The sequence below is a fragment of the Micromys minutus genome (assembly GCF_963924665.1).
Source record: "Micromys minutus genome assembly, chromosome: 19".
NCBI classification, from domain to species: Eukaryota; Metazoa; Chordata; class Mammalia; order Rodentia; family Muridae; genus Micromys; species Micromys minutus.
In genome coordinates, this window is record NC_137954.1 from 17790216 (window position 1) to 17817665 (window position 27450).

The following is a 27450-nucleotide window of genomic DNA, read 5'->3' on the forward strand; positions in this document are numbered from 1 at the left end:
AATAATTTTATACTTTAGAAATAAAATGAAAACATTAAAATAGAAAATTTAGTATATTACTAAATGACTACTTGTGTTTCTGAATTATTTACTAAACTATCTAGCATATAACCAGATAAGCTATGAAGTATCAATGATGAGATGCTTGTCTAGTAAATGCCTTAGAAACACTCCTTTTACCAACTTGCTATAAAGGTTTATTAAGAAATTCTAGTGAATGAATACTGAGAATGGGAAAATAATTTATATGTATATATATATATAATTGTATTCATTCTCAATTTTATAGTTTATTCCAATTTTTAAATTTTAGGTCATTTAGAACTGTTTTTATTTTTATGACTTGACTTGTGGATTATATGCTAAAACTGATGAATAATGAAAAATTAATCTCAAATGGTTTCTTAGTATTCCATAATTTTCTTATGGCTTTTACTATTTAGATGAGTAGTTCCTTGAAGTACAAATATAATTCTTTAAAGCAACACTGTCATTGATAAACCAGTTAAAAGGTCACCTTCTAGTGAAAGAAAGTTGGTTTCATTTACAAAGAAACCAGGGAAGGAAAATAAGAGAACTAGAATAGTATAGGCATGGGGAACCTTGCATTTGTGTATGCATGTGTAATTATAGTATTTCCATTTGTATATACATTTGCAATTACTGTATTCAAAGATAGTGAGGCCACCAGAGAGTGGTGGGGGTGCTCATGTTGGAGGAAAAGAAACCCGAAATTAAAAGTAATTAAATTTTAATTTAAAATACATTAAATATAAAATGCCTTTTATAGATGTAAAAACATTTTAAAGGAGGTAGAAAATATCCCAAGATGACATAACATAAAGTGAGACTCTTGCAAACAAAGTTTAGGTAAAAATCCTGACCAGGTAACATTTGTTATCTAACTAATAGTGTAATAATTTATAACTTGTGCTGTGATTATATAAGAATTTTTAGGGAAAGAGTAATTATCCCTGTCCTTACCCCTAATCTGAATGAAGAGACTGTAAACACATGACAGGAACCTGGGCCTCTCCCTAACCTCCTAGCCATATTCTTAGCCACTGGCTCGACTTTGGTCAATGACACATGATATAGCCTCATATCTACTGTTCCAGTAAGTTCTCTAATAATTTAAATGGAATGAGTTATAATTAGAATATGGTGTAAACTATTTGTATGCCCAATCCTCTATCTCCTGTTTATTTTTAATCAACAAACAAACAAGGTTCTCTTACATTTCCATATACTTAGTTTTAGATGATTCTCCCCTCCCCCACAACTAAATCCTTTACACCTTTCCCAGTTTTCTTCCTTCCATGTCCACTTCAAATGTTCATTAGCTTCTTACTGTGTTCCTGCAAAGCCTGTTTTGTTTTCTTTTCATGAACTTTTTTTTTCCATTTCCTTGGCTCCACCTACACATATTCCCCACATGCATACACATATATAAATATTTAAAGCCAGTTTCATGGATTAGAAGATAAAATAATTGGTATTCTGTTGTAAGTTGTATTGAGAATTTTACTTTGAAGTCTAGAACTTTCTGTTCTTTCCCACTGTTACAGAGAACTCCGTTTGCCAGGAATTAGGTAGGGTGGCTCCCTGGTACCTACAGTTGAAATGCCAACTATATGAACAGAAGGTTGCATGGCAGCAATAAAGGACACCAAGAAGGTTGATATAGATGCCTCCTCAGAGGCTCTGCCAGTCATACTGATACAGAGGAGGATGCTTGCTGCTAGCCATTGGACTGAACACAGGGACCCCAATGAAGGAGCTAGACAAAGGACTGAAGGAGCTGAGAGGGTTTGCAAACCCATAGGAAGAACATCATCAACCAACCTAACTCTCCAGAGCTCCCACGATCTAAATCACCAACCAATGAGTACAAATGGAGAGACCCATAGCTCCGCTCGCATGTGTAGCAGAGGACAGCATTGTCTGGCATCAATGGGAGGAGAGGCCTTTGGTCCAGTGAAGGCTTGTTTTCCCTGTGTAGGGAAATGCCAAGGCACTAATGTGGGAGAGGGTGGTTGGGAGAGGGAGCAACTTCATGGAGGCAATGGGAAGGGGAGGAGGGATGGATATAGGGGAAAGGAGGATAACATTTAAAAGGTAAATACAGAGAATATTCTTTAAAAAAGACAGTAGAGGCAGGAAGGCAAGAGAGAGAGGAGGGAGCAAGCAGCCCCTTTTATAGTAAGTCAGCCAGGTAACTGTGGAGTGGAGCTTAGACAAAATGCTAGCAGAAAGAAAGGAAAAAAGAAAAGAAGAAATATGAAATACTAGTTGTCCAACATGTCATGCAATACTTTCAAGTAAATGCTGAGCAAGTTTTTTTTTTTTTTTTTTTTTTTTTTTTGAGCAAGTTTTATAGATTTTATGGTGAGGCTATGAAGGATAAAAAAAACCAAGGATAGCTTCTTGGATTTTCAAGTCTGTGTGGATGACACTACTGTTGAAAATCTTGGGATAATAAAGAAGACAGGAGCAGGAGGTCAAAAAAAGAACACCAAGAAGGATCTTAACATTATAATCAGATAATCATTTTTATTTTGATTACTAATTGTAACTGGAATATTACATTAATGTTATGAACTATATTTCTATGTTAGAACTCGTAGTACTTTTCTGGAGAATATTTTTAAATCTCATTCATGCCTACCAATATATTTTCCTTGATATAAAGAAACATCCATACTATAGACATGTCAATAGTTTTTAATTACATTTTACCAAATGTAAAAGCATAGATTCTCCAGGAATAAACCAATGTATCCCCATAAGAAATAAGCAGACAATAAATAATATAATCTGCCTAGAGAGAGACTCCAAAGTTTCTAGATTTTAAAACTCTATGGAGTTTTAACAACTGTTTACCTGGTCTGTTTCTCATTACAAGAGCAGGCTTCTTAGAGATAACAAAATAAAATGCAATAAGGTAAAACAAAAGCCATCACATATAGTAGGACAAGGCAAATGAAGAAAGGAAAAGAGCCCAGGAGAAGGCACAAGAATCAGACCCACTTTCCACACACTCAGAAGTTTCTAGATCAAAATACTAAACTGAAAGCTATATGCTCAGATGTCTTGGTGCAAGAAGCTTCTTATACATTAAAAAAAAAAAAGTACTATGAGTTCCTTTGTTTGCACATGTGCACATGCATGGTGTATAGAGCACACACTGTCAGAAGACAGGTGGAGCTGTTGTTTTTTTCTTACTACTGTAAGTTAACTTACCATGTGAGTACATTTATCTATTGAGTTGTAGCTGGTCCTTGACTGTTTATAGGCAGAATGCTTAAAGTACCTAATGGTTTCTTGAAACAGAAATTGACATTAACATGAACTACAGAACCAGATCTCAAGTATAAGAACCTTTGTTAGGACTTCAGACTCTTATCCCAGAACTTGGGAGACAGATGTGGGACTGTTACAAGTTCAAAAACAACTACTTTACAGACTTTAATCAACAAACCTGCAGTGTGTCTACTTGTATTTCAGAACTAATATATGTCACACATTCCCCAAAACTGAAGTTTCTTTTGTGCATAGCTGTGTCTGTTGGGTATTTGTAGAGCAAATAACCAATAACTTTATTCACAAAATTAAAATGGAATGCAGAGGAGCTATACTTGAAAACTGCACACACATAGAGAAGTCATATCTAAAGCCTCAGTGCAAGCACCTGTATATGTTATCGATGGTATCTAAGACCTCATACTTGATTCTGACACCACAAATGGCATAATACTGTAGACTTGGGGGAAAGATAAAATGGTTTAGAAATGTAACTCACTGGGATCCAGAGGATGGAGTGTGGTAATTTTAAATGATAACCCCTTTGAATCATGTCATAGTATGTACTCTTGTTCTATAAATTCAAATCCTACATTCATTTTGTTCAGTCAGTAAACTCATTATCCACAGTTGGAAAGCCTGGACAGTAAAGTTTGCCTGTTCTAAAGCAATTGTCCTGAATGAGATTAGTGCCTCTCAGTCCTGATCAGGGAAGCTTCTTGGTGGAGGTAAGAGTGAACACAAATACCCACAACTGGACAATATGCAGAAAATAAAAGACTTTGTGGGGCTCACTCTCTAATAGTGTTTGTTCATCAAAGCCCTCCCCTCAAGGCTCAAGGATCAATGCAGAAAATGAGGTAGGAAGATGTTAAGAGCCAGAGCTAATGAAGAACTCAAAGAAAATGGTGTCTTGCAGACACAGCAGAACTAACACACATGAATTTGTGTACAAGACCTTCAAGGGCTCATGCCAGAAGGGGTCCAGTACTGAGAGGGGATGTTGACACCAGGTTCCAACTTTAACCAAGAAGCTGTTTGTAATTGACAGCAGCTGGCAAAGGGAAGAAGTTTTCTCCCATGAAGACACCCCAGGACAGACTGCACATAGGGAGTAATTGGCCAACATAGAACTAACTGCATGGTTTGGGGCTTTTCATCTGGGCTTCTGTTTATTTTGGCATTTCTGTTGTTGTTTGATTTTCTTTTTCAGAAGAAATTGATAGAGAAAGAACAAAGTTGGGTGAGTAGGTTAGTGGGGAAAATCTGGAAGGAGTTGAGGGAAAGAAAAAACATCAATATATTCTATAAAAATGTTTTAGTTTAAAAGAAAAAATAGAAAAATAATGTGGAAGACCAAGAGAGATTGATCAAAGGTTAAGAGTACATATGGCTCTTCCAAAAGATCTGAGTTCACTTCCCACCATCTATAACAAGTGACTCACAAACAACCATACCTCTACCTCCAGGATAACATAACATCCTTTGCCTCCATGGGCACCTGCACTCATGCACATACACACACACACAGACACAAGAAAGAAAGCAATTATCTGGAAAATATGTGGAAAAGCCTCAAGACAATATGGACATATAAAAGGAGGCATAGCAATCAGCACTGTTTAGACTTCATGTGATTTATCCAATTATCACTATACTTAATATCAGAGAACCTTAGGTAAGTAAGTATAAAAATTGGCTACTCAGGTAATGAAATCAGGTTCAGACTCCTGAAAGCTAATAGTAACCAGTTTAAGTCTCTGTGCTCTTGTTTAGTTTGTTACATAACAGTTAACAAGAAGGATAAGCCATTTTGAAAGTGGGCCATGGGGCATATATCCATATCTATGGAAAGATAAATATGACATTTCACCGGTTTATATACCTGATGGTCAAGATATGAAGCTGTGACCACAATGCCAAATCATTACAGTACCCTCTTCTGGCCAGCCTGACCACTCCCCTAATGTTTATTACCACAAATACATTTACCAGTACTCTTTCCTGACTTTCCAGCTGTTAGATGGCATACCATGTGTGGCACGAGCCAACTCAAGCTAAATCTCTTTATGTTTCTCGGTGTCTCTTTTCCCTGCTTTCCTACTGGTTTGTTTCTCTACAGAACTCACAACCTATGAAGATACCAGAGTCATTTAATATACATTTTATATATGTACTACTAATTAAGTTTATGAGTTGCTGGATCTGAAGAATAAATATACATGGTGGTGTCTTTAGTTTTTTTATGTTTTTTTTCCTGAGGAGTAATGGCTTTTCAGCTTTACTGATGACTTACTGTGATAGTCTAGTTTTTTAAAGCTATTCAAGTCTTTTACATTTTTACTGACAAATGTTTTATTTGATAAAATACTAGCCATTTTAACCATTATAGCCTATAGTTCTGTTTATGCCAATTTTTCATTAGTTTATTTCTTAAAAAATACATTTATATGTAAATATATTAAATATATATTCATCCTAGATTTGAAACCATTTGATATATATCCATATACACTTAAATGTATATGTATATGTTCATATAGCCAGGCATGGTGGCTTTTAATCCCAGCACTCAGGAGAAAGAGGTGCATAGGCCTGTAAGGTTTACATAGCATATGGACAACATAAAAGGCCCTGTTTCAAAAACAAACAAAAAAAAATCCTAACATGCATACATGAGTGTGGTATGTAAAATAAATGTTTTCACTTAGTATATACTCTCAGACTCAATGCCTTTGTTTAAAATAAAGCATCAAAGGTCAAAGTAGTGTAGTGATATATTTATGTTGTTTAAGAAATTACCCAGCAGGCTGGAGAAATGACTTAGCACTAACTACTCTTCCAGAAGTCCTGAGTTAAATTCCCAGGAACCAGATGGTGGCTCACAACCATCTGTAATAGGATCCAATACCCTCTCTGGTGTGTCTGAAGATAGCTACAATGTACTCATATAAATCGAATAAATCTTTGTAAAGGAAAGAGAGAATAAAGAAATCATGTAGCCATGAAGATATTTTCCCATTTTTTTCAAGCTTATCCTTTGACATTAAAACTCAACATTTGCCTTTCTCTGACTTGAATGATAATTCAAGAAATACAACACAGTATTATCAGTCCATTTTCTTCCTGAAAATTTAAAAGGTCCTAAATCTTTCATGTCACATCATCTCTGTCATTTTCAGTGTGAGCTGGCAATGGTCCTGATGATACACAATTTTTAAAAACACCAAGAGACTCCTATATATTTTATAGAGATCCATGTCCCTAGGACAAAAAGTTCTTTGGAGATTGTGAACTGTTAGCCCTGTCTCTATATACGGCTTCTGCTGAGATGATTTTTCTCACAGATAACTTTACTCACAAATCAAAAACCCATTATCCTTGGCTAAAGTTTGTCCATACCTTCGGGTCATACCATGGCGTATTACAAACTTTTCCCCAACTAAAAATAAGATTTTCCCAGTTATTAAGTTTTAGAAACTTTTAACTTAACAGTTCCTTACTCAGTTACCTTTTCTTCTTATAGTTTACCAGAAGCAGCTAGAAGAAACCAGATCACAAGTCTCCCCAATTTGCTTGCAAATTTCTTCTAGTAATAATCCAGATTCACTGGTCCAGCATCCATGCTAAAGTGGGCTTGCCAGAAAACCTAGCTAAGATGAGGCTCCAGTATAGTGAGAGACCTGTCTCAAGGAAATAAGGTGGGTAGCAATAGAAGATGTATTGTTCTGGACTCTGTAAGCAAGCACCGCAAAACACACACACACACACACACACACACACACACACACACACACACACACCTACCTTTTACACTTGACTAGTGACATTCTAGTAATGGCAGCACATATTTTCTAAGATGTCATCACTTTATCCTCTGTACAGATGTTATCTTCTGCACATTCTGTACTCAAAGGAATCTAGACTTTTTTCTATTATGCAGTTCACATTTTTTCATTCTTTAATCAACCAACGCAAAAGGAACTTCTACAATTTTGGTAGCATATACTCTTAGGGTTGCCAAAACAAGCTGTTATAAATTGAGAAGGTTGAAAAACTCAACACTCATTTTCTTACAGTTATAACATCCCAGCTGTCAGCAGAGCTATACTTTTGTGGGACAAGCCATACTTGTATTGTCCTTGATATATGGTAGCATAGTTCTCCAATGCTTTCTCTTATCTTCATAATGCCTTCAACCCTGTCTTTGTTTTCCAAATTCTAATTTCTTTTATAAGAAAATTTATTACTAGATTTAGGGTCCATTTTAAGTCCAAAATAATCTTAGTATTAAGTTCCTTAAATAAATATGCAGACACTAGATAAATGGATAGCATATGCCTGTCACAGTAAAGTAAAACAACTGAGTAGCTTAGCTCTCGAGACAGATGTCAAATCTGTATCCGCAGGGTTGGTATTTTGTTTTGTTTTGTTTTGGGGGTGGTGGTGTTTTATAAAGACCTAAAGAAAGAATTATTGTGTGTATTCTTCTTGTTTACTGCTAGTTTTTAATGATCTTTGGCTCTAGATCAGTGGTTCTCAACAAGTGGTTGCGACCCCAACAGGGATTGCATATCAGATATTTACATCATGAATCATAACAGTACCAAATAACAGTTTTGAAGTACAAACGACATGATTTTATGATGGAGGCTCACTACAATATCAGGAACATATTAAAAGGCTGCAGTGTTCTTTGAACTCACTTTTCACATGCAGATGTAATTTATCTTATAAGCATCTATGTCCAGTTTTACCATTTTTACAAAGCACCAGTTATATTGGACTAGAGCCCGTCATGATCACCACTGCAGCAAATCTATTTCCAGGTTAGGTCACATCTTGAAGTATTGAAGGGTCAGAAAGTCAACATAAGTGAGTTGTTGGGGTCACAGTTTAGCCTGTAGTTCATTCTCTTAGGTACCAGGTGTGGGGCACAGGAATCTTTTGGGATAAAAATCTAAATATTAGTTGTTTAAATGTTTTATTCCCATCTTTGCTCCCATGGGTTTTTTTAGGTCACCTATCCTTGTACTCTCATTCTTACACAGTAAAGATGCTCACCTCCACTCCAGCCTTTTCCAAGATTGTCTTTGGCTTCTAAAGTTTGAATGTGTTTTAGATAAAAGGTAAGTAGATAGACGGATGAATGGATGGATGGATAATCAGACTGATATTTTCATGTTTTTCTACGTGTCTGATTACTTGCCATTAATTTTGGAAATTTCTCATTATTTCAAATATTATTTCTTTGTCTTATTTTTTGATAATCCAATACATATCTGACATACCATCTGAAATTACCTCATAGTTCTGACATGTTCCGTTTCATTTTTAAATTTTTTTTTGTTTGAATTGTTCCTGACGTTTCAATAGTCTCTGTTCCTTATGTTGACCTTCCCTTGGCCGTGTGCACTCTGCAGATGAGGTCATCAGTAACAAACAAGTCACAGTGTTTTAAAATTGTAGCATGAACCTTTGGTTCCTCTTGATTTTTTCATCTATTTGCATTGTAAACCTATTTTTTCTTATGTTCTAAAGGCCCTAATATAATGCTCCTAATTAAAAATTCTATAGGACAAAATATGACCTTTACTCATACTTGAGATTAGGTCTAATAATTGTTTTTGTCTCTTCAGTGTCTATTCTTATTAATATACCTTGAAGATTTTTTTTACATACTGACCATGATTTACCATGCAATAGGACGTGAGTAAACCTTTTATTATTGTGTTATATAAGGAAAAATATGAGTTTCATTATCACATTCTTATGTACATGAGATGCTCTTTGATCTTATCTGTTCCCTGTACCCTCTCCTGTTCCCATCCTGTCTCTTATTAATCCCTTTTCTCTTCCCAAATAGTCATACTTTGTTTTCAAGGTATTTTTTAAATTAAAAAAAAATTTAATTAAAAAATTAAATTCTAAATATAAGAAAAAAACATGAGACAAACTTTTTTTTCTGGGGCTGTTTGTTTAGTTTTTACTTAAAATGGTATCAAGATCCATCCTTTTTTGTGCAAATGATTTAATTTGTTTCATTATGACCAAATAATTCACTGTGTATGGGTTTGTGTGTGTGTGTTTGACTGTCATTAACACCTGTAGAAAGACAATCACTGGGATAAGCAGAGATAAAATTAATTTGCAGACTTCAGATATCTACCTAGGAGTGGTAGAGTGGAACATGAGATTACTCTAATTTTAGTTTTTTTGAAGAATATCTATACTGATTTTTATGGTTTTGGCTTTAATTTATATCCCATTAATGATATACATAAGCTGCTTCTTCATTATTTGACAGGATTTCTATTCCTGGCTACCTTGATTGCCATTCTGACTAAGGTGAGATGGGAATCTGTTTAGTTCTGGTTTGCATTAACCGGATGGCTGAAGATGCTGATAATTTTCCTACATCTTTATTGGCTTTTTATATACATCTTCTAAGAACTGACCAAGTCATTATTTGCCCATTCATTGCTTAGATGGTAAAAGGCTTGATGTTCAGTTTTAGGAGTTTTCTATATATTCAGAATCATTTGTTCTTATAATAGGACCTAATTATTTCTAGCCATGGGTGAATCACTTTTCAACATAGTATCATTTGTTGAAGTTGTATTTTCTGTAAGTTTTGTTTTGCACCACTCTTGAAAATCAAATAGCTGTAGCTATATGGGTTTGTTTGTTGGTCTTCTCTGACGTCCCAGTGTTAGCATGGCTCTGGCTGGTGCTCCCAGCATTGTTCTTTTTGTTTAGAATTGCTTTTGCTATTAGAATCTATTAGTTGTAAAATTACTTTTGCTGTAAAGAATGTTAAGGATTGCATTGAGTCTATAAAGAACTTTGGGTAGTATACATATTTTCACAGTATTAACTCTGCTGATTCATCAGGTTTTTTCACTTTTTTTTTATTGTAGATCCCCTTCACTTCTATAGATAGAATTGTTCCTTATTGTATTTGAAGCTAATGTGAAAGGTAGTATTTTCTTGATTTTCTTTTCAGCATGATTAAAACTGTATATTAAAAAATTGTTGATTTTATATCCCTCTATGTGTTAGAAATGTTTAGCAGACCTAAAAGTCTTATATAGGAGATTTTATGAAGGTCTTTTAAGTATAATATCAAATTATTTGCATATAAGGTTAATTGAATATTTCTTTTTTTTTCTTGTATGCATATTGTTTTCTTATGATCTAAACGAGAATCCCTGTGGTGTAGTGTATAAGAATAGGGAGAGTGAATACCTTTGTCTTGATTTTGATTTTAGGAAAAATGCTTTTACTTTTACCCATTTTGTATACTTTTGGCTATACATTTGTTTTGCTGTGTGTGTGCATGTGTGTGTGTAGTATACCACAAACAAGTTGGTTTCATTTCAGAGATTTAGGAATGGTTTAACATAAGCACATTAATAACTATAATACATACATGTACAAAGGGACATAGATCACATGATTGCCTCACTGTTCCAATTAAGAGCCCTTAACCAAGTTCAACATTTTTAAATAAAATGCCTGCAGTTGGGAATAGAAAGAACATAATCATAGATAGGAAGGCAGGTAGACAGACAGACAGACAGACAGACAGACAGACAGACGAGATAGCTGGGATAATATCATGCCGTGCTTTTCTAGCTTCACAGGCATTTGTAGGGTCTACTGTTACTGGGATGAAAATTACTTTATAAGCACACAGGAATGAATGCTCCTGCAGTAGCTGTTGTGTTGTGTTTGGCCTTCTGTTTTCACTCTTAGACAGTCTTTCTGTGTTACTCTCATGTGTTCTTCATTTGTACTACAAACTCACCAATGGCTATTTGACAGCACATGTAGCTTCCTCGTGTGTTTAATATTCTTTGTTCTGCTGTTTGCATTTAACTCTAATGCGATATGAAGAGCTTCTATCTTGCCATATGTATTAGGGATTCTTAGTGTCTCCAGTGCCTGTTTGACTGTATCAAGGGGCTTGAGAAGTTTTCTGTTACTCTGTTATTGGATGGGTTTGTTATGCCTTTAGTTTCAAACTCACCTCTTCTATTAAACATACATTTAGGTTTTTCAAAGTCACAGGCATTCTGTTTTGTTTTGTTTTGTTTTGAAACTGATCTCTAAATGTACTCGACTTTATTTTTAATCCTTGGTTTGTATCTTCTGCTTTGACCTACACTGTGTGTGATAGTTTCCACTGGTGGTTGTTGTTTTTGTTATTATTATTATTAGGTTGTTTCTTGTTTGATTTCAGTTTCAGCAATTTAAATCCATGTTGCAGATTTTTTATATCTGAATTGAAGTCCACACTTCAGTCACCTCCTTTTTCAGACCTTCCTCTCTGAAGTCATTGTTCATTTTTACATTAGGCTTTTTCCATTTCTTTTACAATGCAGCTATTTCAGCATCTTTGGTTTTACCTATTGAAAAGTTATGATCTTTTAGCTAATGAGACATATGGCTAAATTTTTCATTTCCTTGGGGTTTTACACTGTGGCTAGACATCACTTGACATGTATATGTATTTTTCTTTTCTTTATCTATTCAACTCTTTTGAGAGGGTAGTTTTCTCTTGGGCTTATGATCCACAAGACTCTTTAAAGGAGAAGAAGCAGAGATTAATAACAAAACAATTATTTGTCCAGAAAAGTTATTAAAATGTATTAAAATGCAAATGATTACTTATCCTACATTCTTAGTAAGGTTATGAAGGGTCTCAGATTGTAATTATAAAAGAGGGGAGTTTAAGTTATAAATGTCAAAGCTAGTACCAATAATAAGTATAAAAGTAGGAGACTTTGGAAAGTGATAAGAGGGAGAATTCGGAAAGAGAATAGAGAAACCATTAAGCCTTTAACAGAGGGAGGAACAAAGCAATCACAAGAGCAAACTGAGAGAAACAAAACCAAGAAAAAAAGAACAGATTAAAAAAATAGAAAAGCAATATAACTACCAATATTTTCTTCCTGCTTAGATACTTGGGGGGTTGTATTTTAACATACAGTCTAAGTCTTCCACTTCCTGGTTCACTTCTGGATCCCTTCAGATTCCTCCTGGGTGGAAAGCTATATCTGTTCTTGTACTGGAGATCCTTTAGCTTGGTAGTGAAGTGTGTGAACAAGTAAGTATTCCTAATCTTCTGATTAAATCACACCTTTGAGTGTATCCTTGCACTATCAGCTTACATCCTTAAGCTATGAATTTAACTAATGTTTCCTATTTACACACAAACACACCCACTTCTGTGAGAGATTACTAGTAATGAAAGTAGAAAAAAATGTTCTCTTTCTCCTGAAGGTTCCCTGTTACAGATAATGCCTAAGCCTATTTTACAGTGTCTTCCCCTTTAACTGATAGAGTCACTAGCCATCCTCTCTCATCTTGAAGTTTGAAAATGGATGAGTTCATGCAGGAATGGAGGTTCACTCAAGCCTGTGTACCATTACTAGTGTACCTATGGCTCCTGTGTCTGAATTTGGCTGTGACTCTGATTTTCCCTTCTCTCAATAGTTCAGGGTAGCGATTAGCCTGATAATTTCAAATCTCTAATAGATCCATGAAAAGGAACTAGCTTTTAATTTTAAGTTGTTCACTGTTTTAATCTAAAGATAGAAGTGATATATTGTCTACTTCCTTTGTATAAGTTCTGAAAATGCCTTTTAATATTTAGAGGGAGGGAGGGAGGGAGGGAGGGAGGGAAGGAGGGAGGGAGAGAGAGAGAGAGAGAGAGAGAGAGAGAGAGAGAGAGAGAGAGAGAGAGAGAGAGAGAGGAGAAAGAAAAGGGAAAGGAAAGAAGAAATTATGAACATTGATACTCAAATATTTCCATATATGGCCAGAAGAAACTTTTTCAAGCTAGCTCCTGAATACTCTAACAGGACTCTATATATCTCTTCTTCTAATGTTTCTATGCTTTTGGTAATCCACACTAATCTTATACCTTTTATTCACCTGAGCAAATATTCCAATATAAATATGTAGTCTGTTTCAGTATAACCCTTACCTGTATATTTTAAAAATCACCTTGACATTTAATTTTCTTAAAAATTAGTTTAATTTACTTACAAAACAGCAACATACTTTAATTTACTTACAAAACAGCAACATACATTAATTAGGTTTTTATTAAAACCAGGGATGCAGTTTATAGCTCAGTATAGAGTGCAGGTTTAGCATGCAGGGGGCCATGTTAAGTCTCCATCAGCAAAGAAAACAACAATTATGTCTTTAAAAAACAGAATAAGAGAAATTTCAGAATACTGCATTGTTTAAAAAGTTAAATCCCAATTTTATTATCAGTATCTGTTATTACCTAATTTATAAACTGTATCTCTCATGTAATTTTTCTAAGTATCTATGAATAACTCACATTCAGTTGTACTAAAAAAAAATATTGGTAGTGTAATCTTTCTTTGTGATTTCCCAAATGCAGCCTTACCTCAGGAGTCCAGTAAAAAGTGGGACTCAATCTGTAGAGTTTTCTTCTATGGAAACTTTGAAGGGGCCTGGTTCGGGCAGCTGTACTCATGATAGCCAAGGATGGAGATTTCAATCTTGTCCTGTCTTTTCTCCTTTTCTTACTGTGCTTCTGATTAAGTAACCAGCTACTGGAGGAAGAGAGCTCATCTAAATTCTCTGAAGCACTGAAATGTATGAAATAATTGGAGATGGGGGTAAAATAAAATGAACAAAATCACAGAAAGCTAAACGTAAATTTTATGGTTTATTATGCTACAAGAGGATTCAGTTTTAGCTAATTTTATGATAACAATAGTTAAAATAATGACATTAATGGAGAATTACATAGTAAAATGTAGAAATAATTTGAATTTTCTGCTGCAAAATACACATCTTCAAAGCTTAAACTTAGCTTAGTATAAAATTAACATTCCTTATATACCAATACAGTTTTAACGTTTATGCGAATTTCTGTCTGCGTGTGGGTGAAGCACATGAAAACCAAAGTCTGAGAGAAGTATGGAGGACCCGTCCTCGCTCTTTTTGTTCTCTAACTAAGCAAGTTTACTGCAGTTCACTGCACACCAAATCCCAGTGCCAAATCACAGCTACATCTTATCATAGTTTACATACAGACATAACTATAAAGTGAAAGAAGCTATACATGGAAAATACAGTTTTATAATTACACTTCATATGAATTTTAACACTATATTTAAGGTTTTGTGACCTGAAATGCCTGTAGATTTTACAAACTGACAGGTTCCAACTTCATAAATATGTTGGAATGTCACAAATCAAGAGAAAACTGTCATGGGGAATCTTTAGTCCCTTAGTAGCCATCTGTTACCCATCTCTAAATCTGATCTCGTTTTATTTTGAGCAGCAGTAAAAACCTCTGGAATATATTAATAACTAAGTTATTGCCAGACCACTGGGTCCCAACAATGGAAAAAGAAAAAAGGCAAGGGAGAGCACCTAAAAACATTAACAGTTGCCTCTGTGTTGCTTGAAACTCCAACCCTGTGTATGGTAGAGGTTCCTTAATGCATAAGTTTCTTTTGTCTATAAAAAAAAAGTTTTTGAAATTGTTTCCACAGTGGAATTTATCATCCAAGGCAACTTGAATGTGTTTATAGGTGTTAGGAATTTTGGAGAGCAGTTTTTATGTTAACACATTTAACTTCACTTATATGGTATATTATATTAACACAATATGTAGCAATGTATTATGTACTAATATAAAGTAAGCTTTTTACACACAACAGTTTCCAATTTCAACTTGATTTATGCAGATCAGCACAAGTTAACTTAATAGTTTAACATTAACTTGACTTAGAGATGGGCTAGTTAGACTCTGAATAAAGGGACAAACTGCCTACTGGCTAAAGGGTGTGATTCGGTTGTAGTGGGTTATGTAGTTGTTATGGCAGAGCATTATGTGACCACTCAAAAACTAGCCTTTGCTTCATTTTAATTGCATCTCCATATCATTAGCCTTGCAAATTGGCTTGCTAAAGGGCAGAAAAGCCTTGTTAACCCTACTCCAGACACACACGAGCGCGCACACACACACACACACACACACACACACACACACAAAATTCCTTGCATTCCTCCCTTTCCTCTGCCTTAACTCACCAATACTCCTCCACTCATTTTAAGTTTGGGCATAAAAAGGAGCTACTGGAGATGAGAGATATTGAGATATGAGATATACTTCTTTCTGAGATGCCAGCTGTTACTGCTTCACCATGCAACTCAACCTTATAACACTTGCTCCAAATTTCTTCCTTATTATTTTTTTAATGGTAATAAGCAGCTGGAAAAATTGAGTGCAGGTCTCCATCTGGTCCCTTTATCTTTGATGTATCTATAACGTCCACTTAGAAATAACGATACTACTATATGCGATGCTAGTAGTCAATATATAAGTTATACATAATGCTGTTTGGCTCAAGAACTATTGGTGTTTGCAGGTCAATACAAGATATGGTTCTTCTACAAGCTGGAGAGAGACCTCAGTCTTAAAATACCTGTTGTGCAAGCACAAGAACCTAAGTTTGGATCCCAAGAACCATTGTAAAACCCAAACATAGCAGTGCTGTGCCTTTGTGTTTTATGCTTAGCCTCAACAATGGGGTTGGGGACAGGCTGAGATGGAACCTAGAACTCAGCAGAATGGATTCACTTCAGGTTTGTGAAGAGTGCGTGAGGAAGACACCCAACACTACATGCTTAACATAAAACAAGAACATATATCATACCCAAACATATTCATGCCTACACACATACCCACACAAAACATACAACAGCATTACTGCTTTTTAATCATACTACATCTACTAGACAAATACTATTCTAGAGTGAATGAAACAAAAAATTCAAGAATGCTTACACAAGCAATGGGAAACCAAAAAGTTACAAAGAAGCCTGGATAGTCTATGCCAATGAAAACGAGAATTAAACAGGGCAGACCGTGACTGTAATACAATCAACAAATATTTCAGTGATATCTGTCGCAATTAGTAATGACACAAAAACTGTCACCTAAAGTCTTTTGCCAGTCCAAGTAATACAGGTCAGTAATGCTAGCTACTCAAGCCTCGGCAGTGAATCAAACTAAGTTCAGGCTACTTGGGATATAGAATAAGGCGAAGATCAGCCTAGGCAACTTAATGAGAGCTTACATTAAAATGTAAAAGTACAGATAATTGTTTTTAAGTATAAAGCCAAATAAACTAGTGACTTCTTAACTAGTTTATGAGTGAGATGTAAAGACTGTCAGACAGTTGATCCATTTCCAGAAGTTTACAAGGTAAAAGGGGAAAACTGGTGGTACACATCTTTAATTCCATACTTGGGAGGCAGAAGGAGGCTTTCTGAGTTTGAGGACAGCCTGGTCTCCAGAGTGAGTTCCAGGACAGCCAAGGCCACACAGACAAACCCTGTCTTGAAAACTGAAAGGGGGGAAGAGGAAGAGCCTAGAATATTTATCAGTAATTACAGCACTTGCTGAGAATGTTTAAGACTCAGCACAAAATAAATATTTAAACTCTATCTTTTAATTTTGGATTATGGTTTCAAATACATTTAAACATGGCTACTGAGAAAGAAACTACTTAGGAGACTCAATAACTATCTTGACAAATTAATCATTAAAAGATTATCTTAATATTGGCTCCTTACCAGGACTCCTCCCAGTTATACTGCTGTTGCCTAATGTCATGGAGATTCTGCAGCTCTGGATCTACAGAACTGGCCTTTCATGTGCCCCCAACAGTTTACAGATGATGTAGATTTTTAGTGTGGGCCAACTCAAAGCCCTAGCTTGGGTAGTAGCTGAGCTGGTCAGTGCCCCAGCTCTCCCTTATCTGCACCACCAGGGCAGAAGCCAGATACCTAGAACGAGACCAAAGTCTCATTAAAAAGAACATTTGAAAGTGTAGATGTTTAGACAAAGGGATATACCGTGGGACACACTGGGATACTACAGCTTCCACAAGATGTTTTCGATCCTTTGTCTTATTTTATTTTTGTGTGTGTCTTTTTTTTTTTTTTTTTTTCGGGGGGAGGAGGGAGGTTGCAAGGGAAGAGTACAGGTAAAAGGGGACAGAGATGAACAGCACTGGGATGCATGATGTGAAACTCACAAATCAGCAAAAAGTTATTTTAAAAAACAAGATTATCTTAAGGATGAGAAGTTGAATGTGACTAAGAACTTCATAACAATAATAAATTATGTTGTACATTTGAGAAGTAGAATTAGGAGGTTAAGAAACTCAAGATCAAGATAACAAAATATGATAAAGAATATCAGAAATATACAGAACTGTTCAGTGATAAAATAGCAGTTTCCAGAATTCACTTTTAAAATATTTTTGGAGTGAATAATCATGTCAGAAATAACTTAGCTGAGTTAGCACAACATTGAGATAATTAATTCTAGAACTAGGTGGATTTCTATGTTCCATGGAGAAAAAAAGAAACTGATTATTATAGAGTTATTTCCCTCTGGATATTACCTTCAAATGAGACTTATTTCTTTTTGTAGTTGTTTTTGAGAAAAGCTTTTACTTTATATAAACCAAAGCTAGTCTCAAAGTTACTATTCCCCAAAGTGGGCGACAATAGGTATATACTACATTGCCTGCCTAAACAGTATGTCTTAATCCACTTGGAATTGAGCTTTATACACTGAATCTAATAGAAGAGAAAGTGGGAAAGAGCCTTAAACTCATTGGCACAGAGTGGGGGAAATTTCCTAAACAGAACTCCAATGGCTCAGGTTCTAAGATCAAAAATTGATGAATAGGACCTCATGAAACTGAAAAGCTTCTGTAAGGCAAAGGACATAATAGTCAATAGGACGAATCAGCAACCTACAGATTGAGAAAAAAGTCTTCACTAACCCCACATCTGAAAGAGGGCTAATACCCAAAATATATAAAGAATTCAAAAAGTTAATCTTTTAAAAACCAAACAACACAGTCAAAAAGTAGGGTTTCGAATTCACAACAGAGAACTCTTGAATGTTCAGTGATCAGGAAAATGCAAATCAAAATAACCCTGAGATTCCACTTTATACCAATCAGAATGGGTAAGATCAAAAACTCAGGTGACAGCACAGGCTGGTGAGAATGTGAAAGAGGAACATTCCATTCCCTCCATTGCTGGTGGAATTGCGAGCTGGTATAACCACTCTAGAAATCAATATGAAGGTTCCTCAGAAAATTGGAAACAGATCTACCTGAAGACCCAGCTGTACCACTCTTATGCATACACCCAAAAGATGCCCTACCATGCCACAGAAGCATGTGATCCACAATGTTCATAGTGTCCTTAATTGTGCTAGCCATAAGCTGGAAACAACCCAGATGTCCCACATGGAAGAATGGATACAGAAAATGTTCATTTACACAATGGAATACTACTCAGCTATTAAGAATGAGTTTTTCAGGCAAATGATGGAACTAGAAAATATTATCCTGAGTGAGGTAATTCAGACCCAAAAGGACATGCATGGCATGCACACACTAATAAGTGGATATTTGCAAAATAAAAAATACACAGAATACCCAGGATACAATCCACAGAACTCAAGAAGGCTAACAAGCAGACGAGCCCACGTGAGGATGCTTCAATCCCACTTGGGAGGGAGAAGAAAGCAATCATGGGGAAGCAGAGGGATGGAAGGATCTGGATGGGAGAAGGAAGGGGAGAACAAAATTAGGTATTGGAGGGAAAACAGGAGTTAAGCCTGAGGACCAGGAGAATGAATGGAAATATGCAACTGTGGGAGGTAGGGGGACCCTCTAGAATGTACCAGGGACCTAACAGATGAGATACTGAAGACTCAAAGGGAGAGACCATAGATGTAGTACCCAACAGCGGGGAGAGGTAACTTGTAGAGTCCACTTCCAGTAGAAAGACAGGGCATCAGGTGGAGGGATGAGGTTGTCATCCCACAGTCAAAGGCTGATGCATCATCATGGCAACCATCGGGACTCACAGCCTGCCTGCAGACTGCTGAGGAGCCACAGGAACACTCTCCCTCCTGAGCCCACAGGTGAGTCCACATTTCCTCTGAGGCTGCCAGGAACTCTTGGGGTGCAGGTAGCACAATGCAGCCTGGGAACAGATAGTTCCAGCCCAAAGCCTGAGCTGGTCCACTGCCATCAGAACTCACAGCCTACCCACATAGAGCTGAACACCCAGGAGCAATCTCCCTCCTGAGCCCACAGGCCCTCAGACCCACAGGAGAGACAAGCTCCAGACAGAAGACAAGAAGATCACTTAGCATCACAGACAACAATATGGCAAGAGGTAAGCACAAGAACCTAATAAACAGAAACCAAGATAACCTGGCAGCATCAGAACCCAATTTTCCCACCACAGCAAGTAGTGGATATCCCAACACACAAGAAAAACAAGATTTGGACTTAAAATAGGAAGCTCATGAATAACTTCCTTAAATAACTACAGGAGAACACATGTACACAAGTAGAAGCCCTTAAAGAGGAAACACAAAATTCACTTAAAGAGCTACAGGAAAACACAACCAAATAGGTGAAGGAATTGAAAACTGAAAATAGAAACAAAGAGATCACAAAAAGAGACAACCTTGGAGACAGAAAAACCTAGGAAAGAGATCAGGAGTCATGATGACAGGAAAACACAACCAAATAGGTGAAGGAATTGAAAACTGAAAATAGAAACAAAGAGATCACAGAAAGAGACAACCTTGGAGACAGAAAAACCTAGGAAAGAGATCAGGAGTCATGATGACAGGAAAACACAACCAAATAGGTGAAGGAATTGAAAACTGAAAATAGAAACAACGATCACAAAAAGAGACAACCTTGGAGACAGAAAAACCTAGGAAAGAGATCAGGAGTCATGATGCAAGCATCACCAACAGGATAGAAGAGACGACCTCAGGGGCAGAAGATGACAGAAAACATTGACAACAGTCAAGAGAAAATGCAAAAATAAAAAAGCTCCTAACCCAAAACCTCTCGGATGTCCAGGACACAATGAGAAGACCAAATCTAAAGATAATAGGTGTAGAAGAGAGCGAAGACTCCCAACTAAAAGGCCCACTAAATATCTTCAACAAAATCATAGAAGAAAACTTTCCCAACCTAAAGAAAAAGTTGACCATGAACATACAAGAAGCATACAAAACTCCAAATAGATTGAACTAAAAAAGAAATTCCTCCAGACGCATGATAGTCAAAATACCAAACATTCAAAACAAAGAAGGAATTACTCTAGAGTTCTCAACAAAGACTATGAAAGCTAGAAGATCCTCAATAGATGTCATATAGACCCTAAAGAACACAAATGCCAGCCCAGGATACTATATCCAGCAAAACTCTCAGTTACCATGGATGGAGAAACCAAGATCTTCTAGGATAAAACCAAATTTACATAATATCTGTCCACAAAAACTCCGACCCAGAATTTTTCCTGTCTAAAAGAACTGCAGGAACAAAAAATGGAGAAGAGACTGAAGGAAAGGAGGTCCAGTGACCACCCCAAATTGGGATCCATTTCGAGGAGGCTTCAAGGCCTGACACTGATGTCATGATGTGCTTACATACAGGAGCCTAGCATGGCTGCCCTCCAAGTGGTCCAACAAGTACCCAACTCAGGGACCCCTGTGGTTGAATTAGGGAAAGGATGGTAAAAGCTGAGGAGGGCAACCCCTTAGGAAGACTAGCAATCTCAACTAGGACCCTTGGGATATGTCAGACACTGAGCCACCAACCAGGCAGCATATACTTGCTGATATGAGGCGCCGCCCACCTCCCAACACATATATATACAGCATAGGACTGTCTGGTTTGGTCTCATTGAGAAAAGATACCCCTAACTTTAGAGAGACTTGAGGCCCCAAGGAGTGGGGAGGCCTGACCGGGTGGGATCGGGGTTAGGAGGGTAGGGACAGTCTCTTGAAGATGAGGGAGTAGGAATGGGATGAGGCACTGTTGCAGCAGGGGGATTACAACTGGACTATAAAAAATGATTAAAAAATAATTTAAAAGAAACCGTAAAAGTATGACAAATAAAACAAAAACCTAAAGAGCAGAAAGCGAGAAAAACCTAGAGTTCTCTATCTTTAAAAAAAAAAAAATGCAAACATTCACATAAAGTGGGGGAAAAGTTAAAGAAATAGCCAGCTTCACAAGCATTAGAACAGGAGTTTGGATTGCTCAGAACCCACATTAGGAATATGGGATGGCTGCACACCTGTAAACCCAGCAATAGCATGACCATAGAAGGCAGGCCTATCCTTGCAAACTCAGTCTACCTGGTGAATATTCCTTACTCAAAAGGTAGGAGGTACCAGAAGGCTGTCCTCTGACAGCTTTGGGCACGTAAACAGATGGGTTCCCACACATGAACCACCACAAATTAAATTCACTTCAAACCTTCAAGATGAAGTATTGTTTTCATTAACATTTTGCTGTATATCTCTCAAATAGTTTTCTTTAAAAAAATCACTGTATAATAAATGTTTTATTCTCATTTTGCCAATTAGTAGTGCAAAACAAAACTGTTCCTATATGATTACATATTTTCTAGACATAATTTTAATAATATACCAATAATTTCCCCTAGATAAAATTATGTTTTACGCTTACATCATTACAAATAAAAAGGCAAAGAAGCCATTTTCATAAATGAAAATAACTCCTCCTGACACTACCCTCTAAGAACACAGCAGGGAAGGTTTATTTCCCCATTGACATCATACATCTACCTAATATTACTGTCATCCATCAGAACCCAAAGTTATAAAGAAAGCACTGACTCAGGAAACATTGCTATCAAACAACACTCTTGTAATTGAGAAATGACTACTGAAAACATCCCTATGGTAACATTATTACTTTATATTGTGATTATTTTTGACAACAGACCTTGGCTTTTAAATTATGACACCCAATTAGAAGGAATGGTTGCATTTACAGGAGAAAATTACCCTTAATGAAAACAAATAGTATGGCAAAAATTCACTAGAATTTAATCTCATACCCCATTGTGGAACTCATTAAGACAAAAATTAAACCAAAAAATTTAGACCTTATTTCAAATAAAAATTAATGTTCTCAGAGATAATACCCAAGGATCTCTTTAGAATATCATACATTCATTTCAGAATAACAGTTTTAAAAATGTATAACCACCTCATTGACGGAATGTAATGCTTCATCTTTTTTTTTTTTTTTTTTGAAGACTTAATCATACTTATTTGGTTCTTCATGCCATGATTAATAAAGGTAAACAATAATTACAATTATACTACTCTTGGATGATGCCCTTAAATAATACATGAGTTAGGAATCAACGAGTAACAAATGTACACACAAGTTCCCCAGAAAAATAACAGTGAATTTGAAGACAATATGAGAAAAGGTCATCAAGTACTTATAAAAAATCATCTAAAGTAATATATATATATATATGTAAGTTTTGTTTGACCACCAAAAGTTATCTTAAGAATGTCTAAACTTTTAAATTTTAAAATTCATATGCAAAATTATGATATGTGATGTAAAGCTAGAATGGGTAAAATTTAAGATAACTAAAACATTTTACTTATATAACATTTCAGCTACAGAGAATGCAGCTGAAACTCAAAAAGGGCTCCATGAACCAAAGGAGGTTTCAATGTTTGCAGGCCGGCTGGCTTGCTTACTCACATTACTTTTGAGAAGCATTCTCTTCCTTTAGAATTTCTCTTACTACAATATAGACATCTCTTCTGCTTTGAATTTCTCATTTTCTTTGAGATTTTTCTTTTGAGTTATGTATATGTGTGCATACATATGTGTTTGAACGCTTATGAAGAAAGGGATCTCCTGTACATGAGTTGCAGGCTATTATGAGCTATTCAACATGGGTGTTAGGATCAGGAAACCCAATGATGGGTAGCAAGCGCGGGTAACTGCTGAGCCATCTCTCCGGCACCACTTTTTGTTTGCTCTAATCCAGAGACCAACTATGTGCAAAGCAACACTGAAGGAGGCACGCATGAGAGCAACAGGACACTGAGGTGACTACTGCAGAATTAACAGTACAATCTCTTTGTTTTTTTTCTTTTTTCTTTTACATTTTTGTTTTTGATACAAAGTCTTCTACATCCCCGAGGGTTATCATAACCCTGATCCCCTTGCCCCAACTTTCTCAGTGCTACAATTACAAATGTGGACTCTACATCCAGTTTATATCACACTGGGAATGAAACCTAGAGCCTCATTCAGGCTAACACTGTACCAACTGAGGTGTATTCCCCAGCCTACCCCCAACATTTTTTATAAGAATGTCAATTATCTGCAAGAAAGTACAAAGCATATTGGCAATGGTTTGGATCCTGAGTCTACCAAATGTCTACATGCTGGTAAACAGGCTGCCATTAAGGAATCAGGAAGTAGAACCTTTAATAGCAAAAAAGGTTCTTGAGACACAAATGGTATGACCTTAAGAAGGCTTACTGAGAGCCCAGACTCTGTCTTTCTTTTTGCTCCCTAGTTCCTGATAATTGGGCTGCCTTGTTCTATCAAATATGCTTGCCATGTGGGCTGCCTCACTGCCAGCCTCCAACTGACATGAACCTCTAAAACTGCAAGCCAAGATAAATGTATCCTAATTCAAAGCTGATCATCTCAGGTATTTTTCCTATACTTACTGAAAGATGATCAACAAATGTTTCATACTTCATATTTAAAACAATTTTAGTTTAAAAACCACAATTTAACAAGACAAACCAAAGAATTCCTACCATTTTTAAGCTTATATAGAATCCAAAAGAGATTACAAAAAATAAATATGTAAAAACATTAAGAAAACAAATGACAATTGTTAACTGATATTCATGATGACTCATGAAATAACTTGACTGTTCCCATGTATTTTCTTTTGGTAATAGTAACTGGATGTAGAGTTTCACACATGCTAAGCAAAGGTGGTACAACTGAACACATCTCTAGTTCTTGCAATGCTGCTGCACCAGCTTTGCAGGTAGCTCGGATGAAAGAAATGCGATCCCATGATTCTCTTGACCATTCTCCTCCAGTAACAGAACAAACACACAGGGTATGATGCTACAAGTTAGCTCAACTGGGATTAACTGACCTTTTTACCTCCAAGTTTTGTGTTTGGTTTTAGTCTTATTTTTACCTGTGTATACATATGTGTATGTATCTGTGACAGTATGTGAACTTATTAGCACGGGTGCCTGTGGAGTCCAGAAGAGACTATCAGAGTCTGTGGAGATGCAATTACAGGAGGTTGAAAGCCACGTTGCTTGGATGCCAGGAACCAACTTCAGATCCTATGTAAGAACAGTATGTGCTCTTGCCCACTGAGCCATCTCACCAGCCTGTTTGTTTTTTAAGACTGGGTCTCACTGTATAAGTCATTCTGGCCTTCAACTAAAATCTTGACTCAGCCTCTCAAGTGCTAAGATGGAGCTACCATGCCTTCCTGGCTCCAAAATTACATTTTTAGAAATCAAAATCTTCTTTAGAACATTTCATCAGCATTTATGATTGTGTAATCATCTGAATAATTATGATGGTATCGTTTATTTCCTCAGCTGCAATCTACTCTACCACGAGGGCAAAGCCCAGACCCTGTTTTGTTCAAGATTATATACCAGTGCATAATTATACACTACTGCCATATTATCATCAAATATTTGTAGAATATATGTGAAACATATATATATTCTATTATATTCAGTCATGGCAATAAGCATAGTTTAGATAAGCAAAAAAACATAGAAAATGTATTAGCCTGAAAACAATAGTCATTCATTTTATGAGTCAACATGTAATTGATGTCACTGTGAATCCCCAAACTAGGATTCTTGTAAATGAGAATTCTTGCTGTTCTATACAACCAACAAGTCTTACATTCTAAGTAAAGCCTCAATGATACAAAGAATGACACTCAAAAATTAAGTAAAGCCAGTAGAAACTATTTTTATGATAGAAGCAGGGATAGATGACAACATAAACTGGAGAAATATTTTAAGACAAGCTGATATGATTATTGATATAAAAATCATGTAAAATTATAGTGATATGTGCCACTCTTCTGTGCCCCCCTAGATCTAGAGTCATTTTTTAAGTTACAATGAACTGGAAATCAAAGGAAAAATATACAAAACAGAAGTCATAGTAATAAAGCAGTACTTCCATAGCTAATACATCACTGGTATTCCTAGAAGCACATCTCCTCATGGAAGGGCTTTATAACTGTATTAATTGCAAGAACTTTTTTGTCTAAAAATGTACCTGTGAATCTACTGATTATACTATTATAGTCCTTAATGTAAAATAAAAATGGCTGTATTAGATATAGATCAACAAAATTAAAATAAAATTAGCCAAATTCAGAAACCAAACTACTCAAGGAACACCTACCTTCTGGAAATGCCATTAGCCAGACATTTGTGGCTACGGGATTTAGAAGAGAGGGGTGATGAAGTTGGAGACAAGTTGAGAGGGGCAATCAAACTGTTAATGATCTCAGTCAATTGTGCACTCTACAAAGAAACAGGTAACAGTTTAGTATAGCTAAGCATTGTTAAGATCCCGAATTTCTGCCTGAGAATACTTATATGATCTATTATATTGAATCTATTGATTTGCTTATGCTGAAGCATCGATGCATAACTAAAATGAAGCCTATTTAGCCTTAGTGTTTGTTTTTTACAAATGTGTTCCAATTGGTCTACTTTCTCCCACAAGACCTCACCTTATGACCAAATTACATATCTATGGGTTAATCTGCTCAGAATCTAAATGATCCAATCACCTCTCAAGGATTGGGATCATGATCTAGAGACTAATGCTGAATACTTATGACTTTTGGAGGAACAGTTGATATTGAAACCTTGTCAAGCAATTTATGAAGCAAAAACTTACCTAAAGTTATTTAATAAAGTGGGAAATCTACATACCTGTTTCTCTATGTTTCGAAGAAGCAGTGTAGGGCTGCTTGGTGACATCTCAAAATCATGTTCTGGTAAAGGTTCTTCACTCCTCTGGGGAACCTGAGAATTCACTGAAGTGTTTAATGAAACTGCTTGGTTTGAAAACTGTATTTGTTTTTTCAAAATGTCTTTGGGAAGCTGACATTCTTCTAAGATCACTATCCCCTAGGGGGTAAAAAACAGTAAAAGTGATCACATCCCACTATTCTCACAGGATACATAAGATGTAGAATTGAAAATATACTTTATGTGTCTTAAAAACAGCTGGTTATGGTAAAGGGGGCTCCTCCATGGAGTGTGTGCTGTTTACTCTTTCAGAGGAACCAGCTTGGCTCCCATCACCTGGCGGGCACTCTCCAACCACTGGCAGTCTAACTCCAGAACTCCAGCTCCAGGGCATCCAACAGACTCTTCTGGCCTATGTGTGAGGCACACATGTATGCACACACACACATACACAAAAATTAAAAAAAAATAAAAACAGCTTATTTTATATCCAGTGTGATTAGACCTTGAAGGAAAAATGGTAGACAGGAAACTGCCTTTATGTGTCCTTGCCATGCCAAGATTTAAAACATAAATAAATAAAAATAAGTAAGTAAATAAAAGGCCTTATTCCAAAGAGGAAAAGAAAGGATTAAAAGTTTTAGAAATCCACCAAAAAAGTGATAGGGCATCTGAAAATAACAGAGAAACAAGTAATAGACTGGAAAAAGAAAAAGAAAAGAAAGAAAGACAAGCCAAACCGTTTCACCTACCCATCTGCAGAGGGAAGGAAAAAGAAAAAAGGGGGCCACATCAAAAAGTAGAGCTGGGGACTAAATGTACAGGGGTATTCAAATATCCAAAAAGATACCTGAAGCCAGAAGAGAGATCCAAACCAACAGTGAACACAGAAAGACACAAAACCAAAAGCCTAAAATAACAATCCAAAACAATAATCTACAAAATCTACTAAATTCAGAACCTAAGATAAAATGTTACATTAAGACCTAAAAATAATTAATAACCTCAAAGAAGACTAAAACAGATCAATGAAGTAAGAAAATCAACATTACCTACAGAGAAAGGATAACAACATAAGAAGGGTTAGGAGAAAATCAACATAGAGAGGAGAAAAATCAGCAAAATGATATTTTTGAGAAAAGAAAGAAATGTTGGGAATAAAAAGCACATAAGAGTAAATC

The 27450-nt window shown here is 36.1% G+C and overlaps 1 protein-coding gene across 1 annotated transcript in view; it reads right to left on the bottom strand.

The window, feature by feature from the left end:
* KANSL1L (KAT8 regulatory NSL complex subunit 1 like) overlaps positions 1 to 27450 on the bottom strand; it is a gene marked incomplete at its 5' end in the record, with an annotated part of 82623 nt that overhangs the window by 26967 nt on the left and 28206 nt on the right. Inside the window, 3 exons of the mRNA XM_080933201.1 lie at positions 13733 to 13937; positions 25692 to 25813; positions 26231 to 26428. Coding sequence (XP_080789327.1) covers positions 13733 to 13937; positions 25692 to 25813; positions 26231 to 26428 — 525 coding nt within the window. The remainder of the gene's footprint in view (positions 1 to 13732; positions 13938 to 25691; positions 25814 to 26230; positions 26429 to 27450) is intronic.